Genomic DNA, 15,747 nt, shown 5'->3' with positions numbered 1-15,747 from the left:
AAGTCTTTGAGCTGCTCTTTGTCTGATCACTCACCTAGGGCCTGTTTGTCTTGGGAGACCCTACCAGGGGGCATGAAAACCCCCAGACAACATAGCTCCTAGGATCATTGGGACACGCAAACTCCTCTACCACGGTAAGGTAGCAGCTCAGAGAGGAGTTATTAGCCACCAAAAGTTGCAAACTTTATCGTCAATGTTCTCTACTAAATCCTTTCAGCAAAAATATGGCAATATCGCGAAATGATCAAGTATGACACATAGAATGGACCTGCTATCCCCGTTTAAATAAGAAAATCTCATTTCAGTAGGCGTTTAAATGCGCATACTTGCACATTATTGACGCAGTATGACGCTCCCAATAGGTCTCACGTTTTGAAGGCGAGGATATTTCAGCCAATCACGTCGCTCGTTGCTGCGATGTGCTCTGGCGTCTGGGAGCTCCCCTCTGATCATCATGGTGAGTGACTTACTGCCATTCAAAAGAACTTAGTCCTTACCGCGTATTTACCTCAAAATATGGCCGAGTGTTCATTCGACGGTTGTTGTTCTAACACTAGGTGTTTTATGTGTGTCGTGTTTATATCCACGTTCATGTCCGGCGTCCTTTAAAGTGCCGGTTAGCATCTCCTATTAGCATCATGCTAACGATGCGGCACACACTTCGCCGGGCTCGGCTACATCCTGGAGAGTAGTCGGCTATATCCTGGAGAGTACAACACGGTTGTATCTCCTACCACTAAGTGTGAATTAAAACTTTAGGGTATGCGATACAAATTTAAGTCCAGCACTAAAAGTCTCGCGAACGTGCTTTTGGAAACTACTGTTTTAGTGTTTCAGCGCACAGTTTTGCCAAAGTTTAGACAGGCCGGTCGGAATCTATCGTCGCCTGCAGTTATAAAGAACGATATTTACTGATCAGGTTGTAATTCATGTTTCTCACATGTGCTCCAATGTGGGACTGGGCGATTATGGTACAAAAAAATAATAATCACGATTACCGCATTTCCTTGAATTGCCGCCCGGGCGCTAACTAGTTTAAAACCTTCTCACCCCGGCACTTACCAAAGGCATGCAGTGAAACTAAGCATGCGCTAATTATTTTAAAACCTCTTCTCACTCCGGCACTTACCAAAGGCATGCAGTAAAAAAAATGGAGTGTGATGTAAGCTTGGACCTTAAATCCTACTGAATAAATGGGTTATACTTGTATAGCGCTTTTCTACCTTCAAGGTACTCAAAGCGCTTTGACACTACTTCCACATTTACCCATTCACACACACATTCACACACACATTGATGGAGGGAGCTGCCATGCAAGGCAGCTAACCAGCACCCATCAGGAGCAAGGGTGAAGTGTCTTGCTCAGGACACAACGGACGTGACGAGGTTGGTACTAGGTGGGAATTGAACCAGGGACGCTCGGGTTGCGCACGGCCACTCTCCCACTGCGCCACGCCGTCCCTTACACTTAGCTCTTAAACTTCTCCCCTTTATGCGATTTCAAATTACCGGTATTGAAATCAGCCTCCTCCCTTTTTGAAAATGTACACAGGGATATTTCACATGCCTGTACTACGTTCATGTTGTTTATAATAAGTTTGTGCAAAGGACATTTTATAACTTTCGGAAGTTTATTTTGTACTTAAAATTGTTTATAGGGTTAGGCGCAATAAGTGTTTAACTTCAGCCTAAACCCTTTCGGTCTGTAACGTTTTTTATTTTCAATCTATGGATGTACAACTGTTTGTTTGCTTTGTTGACCATTGACCGAAGAACAATAAACTTGAACTTGAAAAAAATGATGACAGGGGAAGTGTCACTTGTGACGTCACGAGTTTGACCAGGCGGTAATACTAAGCATGCGCTAATTATTTTGCGAAGTGAGTTATTCAAGGCAGGCGCATACTATATGCTCTGCGGCAATTCAAGGAAATACGGTATTCTGATTTGATATTGTAATCACCATTAATTACACGATTATTCTTTAATTTGAAAACACGAGTATGTATTCCGCCTCCAAAACTCAACTTTAAATACACAAAGCAAACTATAATCTGCTACCCAAGAATGTACAAAGATTCTTCTCAATAAGAGAAATATATTCTTACTAGTGCTGGGCAACGATTAAAAATTTTAATCGAAGTTAATCGCACTATTTCTCCGATTAACTGCATTGTATACACAAAGCCCAATAATGAATTCAAAAGTAGTGTGTAGTGCACCTTTATTGGAATATTCTCCCACATGAACAAAAGCGCCAACACATTTGTTGTGCAAACACAATTTAAATCAGTCCTTGTTAAACAGTAGCAGTTAAATAGCATATTTTATGAAAATCAACTCCAAAAATGTAAATACAAACATTTAAGCTTATTGCCACTGCCAGGGTATTTAAGTTATCCTGTTTGTTATGGAAAATAAATATAATCTACATACAAATCTCTGAGCCACAATCATAACATCTGAACAGGCAATTTCTGCGGTAACAGCAGAAACATTTTTTTTTATCAGGGATCTTATGTTTAAAAAAACCTATATTATAGGTAGTGGACTGTTTTAGGGAATTTTTGATCAAATTATCCGTAGTAGCAATATTAATAATGTTGTGTTTATTCTGCGTAGTGCACTTAAAACAATCATGACCATATCTTGGAATTGATATGATAGGAATTTTCCGATTGTTTGCTTGGTGCTTTGATAAACTGAAGGCATCATATACGTGGTACTATATTGTGATGTTTTGAGCCAAGGAAAAAAGAACTACCTCTACCCAGCATGCAACGGGAGTGACGAGCATGCGTGGTAGCCCGGTATAGGTTGTGTGTCGCCATGACGGCATCTTGTATGTTGTGATATGCATGCTTTGAAAGTAAACGTTAAGAACTCGGCCGACACGTCTGCTCTGCATTATTCATAAATAGACAGACAACCCATATAGTCCGCTGCTTCACAGGCCGCTGGATGTAGCCGGCAAAGTATTCCCATGCTACCTAGCCGGTCTGCAAGCACGCGTCATTCAGTCCAAAACGGCCCGATCTATCCACATCCAGAATTGTCTGGCGGTCGTAAGTGATCCCGGAGTGACCACGCTGTAAGCCAGCCAGGACATTTGCAGAATTGTCCGATATTTTTGCCAAATGTTCCATCTTTACCAAGAGCCCCTCCACGCTGAGGCATCGCCATCTTGTTAAGAAAAGGCGTTAACAAAATAAAAGCATGTAAACAACATACGCAAATGTGCGATAAAATAATTGTCGGCGTTAATAGATTGATGAGTTAATTCTTAATTAACGCATTAATTTGCCGATCCCTAATTCTTACAGAAATGTTTTATTTAAAACATATGTATGCACATACAGCACTTTAGACCTTCAGACCTACATTCACTGTACAAACATACATATATACATATTGTACATATACATTCACTGTACATATATACATACTGTACATATACATTCACTGTACAAACATACTTATACACATACTGTACATATACATACACTCATGCATATAATCACGTTTCATCAAACATATTAACGTTGTTGCCCTAGGGCAGGGGTCTCAGACACGCGGCCCTCGATACGTTATTTAAAATGAAAGTTTAATGTTAGTGCGGCCCGTGAGTTTTATATGAATGGCGCTTGACAGCGTTGTTATTTGGGTTCAAAATGGCTCTTTCAACGTTCTGGGTTGCCTACCCCTGCATTAGTGGATAAGTGGCAAATGAGTGAAAGCGACAGCGACGTTGCCATAGAGATGAAGGTTTTTTTACGGGCCCGGCTGCAGTCACACCGCTACACCTGTCCGTCAGTAATAACAGTCCCCGATAACCTGGACCAATTCAAACCATGTTTTTTTTTTTAATTGTTTAATTTGCATTGCCTCACACGATGAACACTACATATATTCTATATGACGCCGGGTAACACTCCCGGAGCTGTCACTTTTTTGCACTCGCTATCCCGGTTGCTGTAGGGAGGAAAAGCGGAATGACACACATTGCGGAAGTAACATGGGTCTCCGTGCGTCGGCTAAATACAAATATATTCCACACCCCCAAACATGTCTTTTTCAAAGCCTGCAGTGAAGAGAAGGGTTTGTGATGAGCAAAGACAATTCCAGTAAAAGTGGGAGATGCAATATTTCGTTATTGAGCACAGGGGCACCCGGACATGTCTTATTTGCACAGAGAAAGTTGCGGTGCACAGGGAATACAATTTGGAACGTCATTATACAACTACACATGCTGAGGAACATTTAAAACATTTTTTTAAGAAATCTTTTCTTCCGGCCCAGCCTCACCCAAACTCTGCATCCAGTGGCCCCTAGGTGAATTGAGTTTGAGACCCCTGCCCTAGGGGAAACTGGGTAACACATGGCACACTGACGAAGCGTAACCTATTGTTACTATAACAATCTACAAGGTTACTATAGTCTGATTCTCTTTTTTCCCCTCCATTTGTCTGCTTTTTTGTGTATTTCAAGTTATCATCTCATATATGTAATGATACATTTGAACAATGGTATTGTTGATACTAGAGGTAATTATTGTTATTATTCATTATCAATAGTGCTATTTCTATTGGAATTTGTATTGCTCCATTTGTAGTGCTAAAAGAATAGAATAGAAAGTACTTAATTTATCCCTGGGGGTAATTCAGCACCACAGTTAGCTTACAATAGACAAATACTATACAGCATTATTCACATGTGAATAATATAAATATGTTATACATATTCTACATTTAAGTGGAGTCAAGAAGGAACATATGCATTATACAGTTATATTATATAATAACGTTCATTGTCATTTCTGTATTATTATTTCACTAACTGCTTCTTAGCTATCACTTTTACCATCGTATTTGTACATATCCTATTTGTTGATGTTGTTCTATTATTATTATTGTTGTGTTTGCTGTTTGTTGTCGTCTCTGTTTTATTCCTCTCTTGTCCCCACAATTTCCCCCTCTGTCTTCCTTTTTTTCTCTTTCTTTCCCCTCCTGCTCCGGCCCGGCTGCACCAAATAATAATATAAATCTATTTATTAAAATCAAATACAAATAAGGCAACAAGAGAAGTATCCCACACTTCTCTTTTTGTAAAGTACACGATATGGGCATCTACATCAACTATATGATTTGCCTGAGTAGCTGGACAGGACAAAAAAACCAACCTTTAACATAGTATAGAGTTAAATTATAGAATGGATTAAGCAAATAAATCAAACAAATGGTGTGTATTGCTGAGCCCGACCTGGACATAATCTGGACTGTACATAAACGCTTTATTTTCAAAATGTAATTTTGTTTATGCATTATATTAGGGCTGGTCGATATTGGCTTTTATTAATATCGCAATATTTTTATGCCATATTGCGATATACGATATATATTACAATGTTTTGCCTTGGCCTTGAATGAACAATTCATGCTTATAATCACAGCAGTATGATGATTCTATGTGTCTACATTAAAAGATTCTTCTTCATACTGCATTAATATATGCTACTTTTAAACTTTCATGCAGAGAGGGAAATCACAACTAAGTCAATTGACCAAAAGTGTATTTATTAAATACTCTTCTTTCTCTCACAGGTGACTTTTTAAATGAAAGAACAAATTAATAGTGTTTCTACCTTTTTGTATTAACACTTTTGCTGCATACTTTATATATTGCTGTTCAGTGTTTCCCACAGCTCAGGCATCTATTGGTCGGGCGGGGGGGTCAGCGGCAGTAGCGGCGATGACCAAGAAGAACGCGGAGTTGGAATATAATTACAACACTTTATGTACATATATATACATATATATATATATATATATATATATATATATGTAACTACAAGCTCCATTCACAGACAGTCCCATTGCTTTTATGAGCGGTCGAGCGAGTCAAAAGCCGGAAAGAAAAAGAAATTTTTTTTAGCTCGGTTGGTAGAGTGGCCGTGCCAGCAACTTGAGGGTTGCAGGTTCAATTCCCGCCTCGGCCAACCTAGTCACTGCCGTTGTGTCCTTGGGCAAGACACTTTACCCACCTGCTCCCAGTGCCACCCACACTGGTTTAAATGTAACTTAGATATTGGGTTACACTATGTAAAGCGCTTTGAGTCACTAGAGAAAATGCGCTATATAAATATAATTCACTTCACATTTGTGGCGGCCGTAATTCTTTCGTGGCGGGCCGCCACAAATAAATGAATGTGTGGCAAACCCTGCTGTTGTCTGCTGAATATCTTCCCACTTGAAGCCAAACCACCGCCAGATGATGGACCCCCTGCTCTTTATGTTGGGCATTTATTGTTCTTCTTCCATTTGTGATCAGTTTCACACCATCTCTCTCTTGTATTGTCACAAGCTCCGCTCTGCTCGACCTGCCTCAGCTAACATTAGCCATGCTGCTGCTACCTCTCTGGTCGGCGAGAGCGTTTGATGCTACACTTTGCGAGAGTATGTGACGTATGTAAGAAGGAGGGCTTGTTTTATGTCTCCGTGAGAAAATGACACAAGAAGGAGTGAGAAATGCCAGTAATATAATGCACGCAGCTGAAAACAAGTGTGGGAGAACGCATAATTGAATATTACGATATAGTCATTTTCTATATCGCACGGAGACAAACCTGCGATATATCGTTTATATCAATGGTTCCCAAACTTTTGCAGGCTGGCACCCCCTTGGCTCCCCAGTGAATTCCTAGACACACACACACACACACAGACACATATGGAAACAAACACCTCTTTCTTGATATTTGGTATGCTGCAATTTGAAAAGAGAAAAATGACAACATTGAAGGTATGAAAAGCAATTTACCCTCTCACGTATTCATTTTCTTCCATTTACTCACAGAAAATGGTGGCGGACGTGATCTAAGGCACGCCACCCTCGCCACCCACACAATGACACACGCGCGAACACGCATATATGCACACACACACACACACACATGCACACACATGCACACACAGGTACAAAGTCATATACATTCGTAACAATATATATCAGTGAATGCACCACCCTAACCAGCTCAACACAACACAACACGGCGCGTTCTGGCGAGTCCCCAATTTCATGTTGACTTGAACTCAAGATGATGTTGACCGCCAGAATGCGGTTTTTATTATAAGATAAAATTCTGAACATTACAAGCTTGAAATTACAAACCTGAGCTTTTGCTTTTGTAGTCTATGCTGTCGGATCTGACTGGGCCAGAGCGGCGTGTGGTAACCGGACCCTGATGCGTCGTCCACTGACTCGTCCTGCTGCACGTGTTGTGTACAAATCGTCAAACAAACGTTCGAACTCCCGACTTCGGACTGCCGCCCCCCTACCGCCCCCTTCTTCCTCACCGTCCCCCCAGATCTTTCCACCGCCCGGTACCGCCCACTTTGGGAACCACTGGTTTATATCGATATATCGCCCAGCCCTAGATTATATGCAATCTGTTGTTTTATTCCCTAATTTGAGTGTAGTGAGGGTGTGTGTTGCTGAGCCCGACCTGGACATAATCTGGACTGTACCTGGTTTTAAAAACCCTTTTAAACAATCAAATTTCATTGACAACCTGGTCTGGTGAAGATAATGTCCTTTATTAAATTTTTGAATAAAAAATAAACTAAAATAAAAAACAGTTACATGGAAACTTGTAATGAATGAAAATGAGTCAAATTAACTGTTAAAGGTTAATACTATTAGTGGGCCAGCAGCACACACAATCCTGTGTGCTTCACGGACTGAATCCCTCGCAGACTGTATTGATATATGTTGTAGGAACCAGAATGTTATTAACAGAAGGAACAACCCTTTTTGTGTGAATAATGAGTGTAAATGGGGATTGAGGGAGGGGAGGTTTTTGGGTTGGTGCACAAACTGTAAGTGTATCTTGTGTTTTTTATGTTGACGTAATAATAAAAAGAAAGAAATCAAACAATTTGCTAATATGATCCACTTCAAGAAACTCTTCAAGCTTAAAGTGTTTACAAAGTTCAAAGAACCAGGATACACATTCTGAATGTGTTTCATCTATCCATTCATTTTCAAGATAATCTTACTCATCTCACCATATGAAATATAACTTAAATCACCAATTTTAGTATGTATTTATTTTAATTTTTATTACTTATGGAGTATATTGTCAATAAATTGACAACAGGAAGTGAACAAAATCTTTAGCTACTGCTATGTAAAGGAAACTGGGTAGGATTTAATTAAATAAGCTCTGCTTCTTCCTACTCCTTTTCAAACATGTTGAAAAGAGAAACAGGAAATTATGTTTCATGTTGTATGCTTGCAAGTTCAAAATAAACGCAAACTCAAGCTCTACTATGCTTTACTAAAAATGCAATTAGCAACAAATAAACCACATGTAAAATAATATTAATAACAATCAATTTGAATAATAGCAATATAGAAAACAATACAATTCCGTGATTACGTTTTCACTGTTTTTAGTTCCATTTTTTACCTTTTACACATATAGATCGTGTGCTTTTTGTGTCAAATAACATTTGATAACATTTTTTGGTGCAATAAATCTTTGGACAATTTTGACTAGTATTTTAGGTCAAAACATAATCATTCTGTAAACGTATCAATAAATTCTTTAAGGTCATTATGCTAATGTAAGGTACTTTTTTGAAATACGAACTCTTTATTTTCCCCCCAAAAAATTCATTTTCCTCACAATGACAGCATTTCACTTACATGTATGTCAATTTCCATGATATTCTGCAGTTAACAGCGAATTTCGTTACATTGGCCAATTCTGTGACTCCGTCAGCTGTTACGTCAACACGGAAATCATATTTCATATCCTTCTTTTTTTTTTTTTTTTAGTTTAGGGATTATTGATTAAGCGTACTAGCGACGTGTAAACACTACGTACAAACCATTGTAAGATCCCAAACATCCACTAGACATACTTTTGGAATTTCCATGCACATTGCACATCCCATTAATCGTTTTTTATTATTATTATTATTATTATTGTTATTATAGTTTCATGATCGTGAGAAGTCTATTATTTGTCCAGCCCTAATAGCAGCATATATTAACTATTCACTGAATTGTCTCACAGTTAGGTTGTCTAAATAGCTGGCAACACAAATGAGTACCGAGCACAAAAACACCTCAGAGATTAGTGCTTTTTGGTGGTGTTGTGCCTTGAGAAGATATATTGAGATAGTTGTATTGTAATAATCTCACACTTTAGAGGGATACTGTGAAGGAACTATAACATTTACCACCGTTGACTCTTAATGAGTTCACTAATGTGTGGCGTTTCCCATCCATGGCAGTCTGCATCGGAGGCAAATAATGTCTCGAGCCAAGCTGCACCTTACCCAGGTGTACCACCCTCAGGGATGCCTCCCCCCTTTGTAAGTGCATGACCGTATTGCCAAATCTGTAGATTTTTTTTCAATTGATTGCTAGTAAGAGCTAGGGTTGTCACGATACCAGCACAGATTTTTGATACTTATTCAATACTACGATAGAAAAAAAAAAAAAAAACAGAACCCTGGTACTTTTAAATTCATTACTACACTATTGAAAACTGTTTAAAAGTGTCACATATTTAAGATCAGTGCTTCGTCTTTTTGCACAGAATATAAATTGTAATATTAGCTGCCATTAGACAATAATACATTCATAAAAGAACAGCAGTAGATTTCACAGTACAGTACATATTCCCTACAATTGACCACTAAATGGTAACACCCGAATAAGTTTTTCCACTTGTTTAAGTCGGGTTCCACTTTAATCAATTCATGGTACAAATATATACTATCAGCATAATACAGTCATCAGAGTATATACGTTTAATTATTTACAATCCGGGGGGTGGGATGTGGAGGGGTTTGTGGTGGGGGGGTTAGTTACAGTTGTTATCAGCATAATCCAGTTAACAATTATATCATCTGAGAAATGGACATTGTACCGGTGTAGGTCTCACTTCATTGGATATGTACAGCTAGCTGTGAAAATAGTGAGCTCAGAAAGCATAAGAACAAGTATATACATTTGATTAGGGGGTTAGTTTAGGGTTGTAGCTGCCTGGAGGTGTTCTTTTAGTGCGGTTTTGAAGGAGAATAGACATTCCAATGTGTTAATACCAATAGTCAACTATTTTGCATACTAAAAAGAACAGCAGTTGCGGGGAGCCTTCAAGTGTATAAAACAAACAATATTGTTATTAATATTCTTTCAATATGATGGTAGAATGACGGCATTTTGTAATTTTGTAATGAATTGGGCAAAAACAATGGCTAAAACATAAATTTAATGACAAATATTTGTTTATTCATTATTAGTATAAACTTTTCAGCATTTTGGTCATTACGTTACGCCTTTTTGCTCCATTTTTCTTGCTTATCTTATTTTTTTTTTTTTACAAAGTGCCACAGGTCTATTGCAAAAGAGCTGTGCTCAGCAAATGGCCCCCAGGCCACACTTTCAACACCACATGTGAAGCCAAAAGGTTGCCGAAACAACAAGTGTCTCCAAGCTGTGTCTTCTTAGCAGTTATTTAGTTTTAGTTTATTCTTCTTCTTCAACGAAATAAACAGTTGTACATTCATATACTGTACTTTAAATGAAAATGAAAATATTGCAGACCGAAAGGGTTTAGGCTGAAGTTGAACACTTACTGCGCCTAACCCTATAAACAATGTCAAGTACAAGATGAACTTCCGAAAATTATGAAATGTCCATTCCACAACACATTATAATACACATTATACACAACATAAATACAGTTCAATTCTATACACAATAAAGGCACGTGAAATATCCTTGTACACGTGTTAAACCTCTGCACCAATTATATACTATATACAAACAACTATTCTTCCATTATTTATATCCCACATTTAGTTTTTAATCAACATTGGTCATAGTATCAACTACACTGTTGATTCAAGACTGAATCAAAGTTTAGTAGCAACTTTGTGGAGATTTTTGCACATTTTGCACACAGATAGCACATTCCCTGCCTGGCTTATGATGGTGAATCAATACAACTCTGTAAATGTTCTTGAGTGGCCTAGCCAGAGCCCAAACTTCAATCTGATTGAACATCTACCCATCCATTTTCTACCGCTTGTCACTTTCGGGGTCGCGGTGGACGCTGGAGCCTATCCCAGCTTTGATTGATTGATAGAAACTTTTATTAGTAGATTGCACAGTTCAGTACATACTATGTACAATTGACCACTAAATGGTAACACTCGAATAAGTTTTCCAACTTGTTTAAGTCGGGGTCCACGTTAATCAATTCATGGTAAGCTGCATTTGGACATGTTTTTTATTTTTGATAAATGTACTTTGGCGTTCTGGAGCATTGAGGACAAAATTAATGTATTCCATTTTGGAATAAGGCTGTAAAAGAAAATATGAAGTGCTGTAAAAACTTATCCCATGCACTGTATGCGTAAACCGTGGATACAAAAGTATTTAGACACCTTTAAATTTTTTACTCTTAGTATTATTGCATCCATTTGCTAAATCCCCCAAAAAATATTGTTCTTAATAAGCACCCCATCTGGACCAAAAAAACAGAAATGCAGAAATGTTTACAAATTAATTAAAATAAAGTAAAAACAATGTAAATAAGTATTCAGACATTTGCTCAATACTTTGTTGATGCACCTTTGACACCCTTTTTTTAAATAAGATGCCACAAGCATGGCACTCCTATTTTTGGGCAGTTTCGTCCATTCCTCTTTGCAGCACCTTTCAAACACCATCAGATTGAATGGGAAGCGTTGGTTTTCATCCAGGATGTCTCTGGACATTGCTGCGTTCATCTTAGTCTAGTCAGGGAGATGACTAAGAACTCGATGGTCACTCTGTCAGAGCTATAGCATTCCTCCTGTGGAGAGAGGAGAACCTTCCAGAAGGTCAACCAGCTGTGCAGCAAACCACTAATGAGGTTTGTGTTTTAGAGCGGCTAGACGCAAGCCATTTCTTAGTAAAAAGTTTGCCGAAATGCACCTGAATGAAGTAAAATGACCTGATCTGATTCGATGAAGGTTGAACTCTATGGCGTGAATACCAGGCATCAAGTTTGGAGGAAACCAGGCACTGCTCATCACCAGGGCAATACCATCCTTACAGTGAAGCATGGTGGTGGCAGCATCATGCAGTGGGTATGTTTTTCAGCAACAGGAACTATTAGACTAGTCAGGATAGGGAAAAATGAATGCGAGATCCTGGATGAAAACCCAATGCTTCCCATCCAATATGATGGTACTTGAGAGGTGCTGCAAAGAGGAATGGGCAAAACTGCCCAAAGATAGGAGTGCCAAGCTTGTGGCATTGTGTTCAAAAATACATTAAGCTGTAATTGCTGTCATAGGTGCATCAATAAAGTATAACAAAGGGTCTGAATACTAATGTACATCAGATTTTTGTTTTTGGAATACATTTGCAAAAATTTCTACATTTATGTTTTTTCTGTCAAGATATGGGGTGCTGAGTGTACATTGAGAAATAAAATATTGTTTTATTTTAGAAAGTGGCTACAATGTAACGCAGTGAAAAAAAATGGGTGTGAATCATTTCTGTACCCACTGTATATTGTATCTGCTGATATAGTTTTGTTGTAAAAATAAGAAGACAGAGACACATGTCAAAATGCCAAATAGGCACCGATAATTGGCCGATCACTATTTGACACTGCTCATTTACTGGAGAAGCAAGCAGGCTAGCTAGTTTAAATGCTGACCTGAATAAAGGAGACATTAACGTTGTTTCTTTATTAAGAAACAACATACTCAAATCTAAATTTGCTCACACATTACTGTCTGAGCAAGTAAGATTGAATTTTGCACATTAAGAGCAGCAACGATTTGAATAATGAATGATAACACAAATATCCGTCTAGTAAAAACGTATTTGTTTTTTTAGCCTTTTTATTCAATAGAAATAACACAATGACATCAGCAATCCCAACCTCTTGTATTTTTTTACCCCCCAAAAAATCGTAATCGGAAATTGTGTTTTTTTAGAAGAAAAATAAATAACCATTTTATTTTTGGCTGAAATCATGAAGGCTGCATAACAAAATTACCATCTTAAGACGATAGATCACACTCATTTGCAGAACGTGCCAAAAGATAGTTGCGGCTAACGGGTCTATCTAATACATCCAATATGGTGCAGCATTTGCGGAAACACTACCCAGCTTTACATGCCAAGGGAAAGGTAAGACATAATAAATGAGGTAAATTATGTTAGTTGCAAGTTACTTCATTAAGAATTGAGTTGGTAGTGACTTCAATATAAATGTGTCCCTTTTTATAATCGGTAGGTTAGCGTCAGTTCAGTGTACTCAAACAGCAACAGGTACTCCTGTCAAGGGCTTCATTCAGTGACTGTTTAACATAAGAGATTTCTTTTTCCTGTCTGTCGAACAAACTATAGGCATTATTACGGTAGTTAATATAGCAAGTATAAAATACTAACATAATATCAGGAGCTTGTAGAATAACCACACTGTTCCATGGGATCTAATATGTGCTTTCCAGTTAACAGAGCATAAAGTAGATGATTAAAAATGAATATATAAGAATGGATCACAGTTGATAATAACACGAGTTCATACCTACTACATGAGTAACATTTTCCCCTGATTGATCATTCAAGTTAATCTTATTAGTTGATTGATGTTATTTCCAAATTCCAACTATAAAAAGTAACACATCAAAAGCTATTAGAAATATGTGATATTTTTTTAATGTAATTAATCAATACATAATCGTGAAACCGTGATTATTACTCAGACTGTAGTCATACAGTCAAAATCTATAATCGCTGCATCCTTAGCCACGAATTAGTAAATACACAGAAAACACAGGCTAATTATTTTAAAGAAAGCGCTGAGTATTAACCTGGCTCGCTTAGGAAAATTGCTGTACACTATTTGATACTCATGAAAGTGGAAAAAAGCCGGTATCGATGTAACTTTTGCTTGTTGGTATCGATAACGTTTGACAACCCTAGTAAGAGCACAGGGCTAGAATGAAAGTGTATAATACAAGGCTTTCGGTATTGCGCCACATATTCATTCTTTTATGTATCTTATTTAGATGGGACCACCAGGAATACCTCCTCATTTCCCTCCCATGGGAATGCCTCCCATTGGTCAACGAGCTACAGGTATGACCCCAATGCCACCTGGAATATTGCCCCCTGGAATCATGCCACCAATGGCCGCGGCACCTCTGGGACAGGTGGGTTTTCCTTTTGTATTTGACGGTTCACTTCCAATTTGTTCCACTTTTAAACCATTTTACATAAAGATACATTTCTGAATAATGCAAATCTTTTGTGTAAGTGTAAAAATAAAATAAGTAGCAGATGCCAGCTTGTGTGGCGGTGCGTTCTGTAACATAGTGGGTTGTTCAACTGCAGCCGAACTTGGCAGCCATTGGATAAATGCTCAACTTTCACCTGTTGACTTTTCAAGTCCTTTCTGGTGAGTTTTTTCCTATATGAAAAACATGTTTTTCTGGTGTTATTGTTACTGTACTCGTGTTTTGGAGACTCCTGACTTCTGGCGCTTTGCATTGTCCGCGGCGAACAGCGGGTGCTGCTGGGAGCAAGCAAACCACTCACAGGCGGTCACTGGCATCACGCTGCAGCTCTAGCTTCGCTTCCCCTCCTTGAAAGATTGGCAGCTGCCAATGCCCTTTTAATGATAATATTAACGATGTATTTTTCTGATATATTGAACTAAGTATGTCCCAATTACAAGACATGTCGCTTCCACTCCAAACAATTAAAGTATTAATTACTTCCCCACAACATTCTATTTCGGCAGTGCTGTTCTCCCCCTCAGTTTAGAAGGCCGACCAGCTCTAGGAAAAGTCCTGGTGGTTCCAAGCTTCATCTATGGATGATGGAGGCCACTGTGTTCATTGGGACCTTCAAGGTAGCAGATATTTTTTTCTGTACCCTTCACCAGATTTGTGCCTTGAGACAATCTTGTCTCAGAGGTCCACAGACAATTCCTTCACCTTCATTCTTGGTTTGTGCTCTGCCATGCACAGTCAAGTACCATGAATTGATTAACGTGGACCCCTTGAAAAACTTATTGGGGTGTTACCATTTAGTGGTCAAGTGTAGGGAATATGTACTGAACTGTGCAATCTACTAATAAAAGTATCAATCAAGTGTGGGACCAGTGTGCCTTTTCAAATCTTATCCAACAAACTGAATTTATCACGGTTGGAATCCAATTAGGCTTTTGTAACATTTCAAGAATGATCAGTTGAAACAGAATTCAACATTTGAGCTTAATGGCAAAGGCTGTGAATACTTCTATACATGTGATTTCTTAGTTTTTTATTTTTTAATGAATTTGTGAAAAATAGAAACTTATTTTTGTTTTCATATTGTCATAACAAGGTTTGTGTGTAGAATTTTTGAGGACAAAAGTGAATTTATTCCATTCTGGAAAAAGGCGTTTACATAACAAAATGTGCAAAAAGTAAAGCGCTGTGAAATAATTTCCAGATGCACTTTTAAATACCTGGGCGTAACCTTGGACAATAAACTCACCTTAATCAGCACACCACGGACATTCAAAAAAGAAGTCAACAAAGACTGTCAGCCATCTGAAAACTTAAAAGACTATACGTTGTACTTCATCTCCTGTTATTACTTTACAAAAGCATTGTTCAACCCATCCTTCTGTACTGTTCCACATGTTTTTTCACCATGCTTTCTGTAACCAACCGGACC

At 38.3% G+C, this 15,747-nt stretch overlaps 1 protein-coding gene across 7 annotated transcripts in view; it reads left to right on the top strand.

Annotated features, from left to right (window-relative positions):
* Positions 1-350: 350 nt before the first annotated feature.
* The window catches only part of prpf40a (PRP40 pre-mRNA processing factor 40 homolog A), a 59,134-nt gene continuing 43,737 nt past the window's right edge, over positions 351-15,747 (top strand). For 4 of the 7 annotated variants that reach the window (XM_061878984.1, XM_061878980.1, XM_061878982.1 and 1 more), the window contains exons 1-3: positions 405-457; positions 9,300-9,380; positions 14,091-14,234. In XM_061878984.1, the coding sequence (XP_061734968.1) occupies positions 455-457; positions 9,300-9,380; positions 14,091-14,234 (228 nt within the window). In that variant the 5' untranslated portion in view covers positions 405-454. Of the gene's footprint in view, positions 458-9,299; positions 9,381-14,090; positions 14,235-15,747 lie in introns of all 7 variants that reach the window. The other 3 variants (XM_061878985.1, XM_061878983.1, XM_061878986.1) reach the window with 2 other exon arrangements.

Source organism: Nerophis ophidion, linkage group LG19 (genome assembly GCF_033978795.1).
Source record: "Nerophis ophidion isolate RoL-2023_Sa linkage group LG19, RoL_Noph_v1.0, whole genome shotgun sequence".
In the NCBI taxonomy this organism is placed as follows: Eukaryota; Metazoa; Chordata; class Actinopteri; order Syngnathiformes; family Syngnathidae; genus Nerophis; species Nerophis ophidion.
The sequence above is the reverse complement of the archived record's forward strand: the minus strand, read 5'-3'. Positions and strand labels throughout refer to the sequence as shown.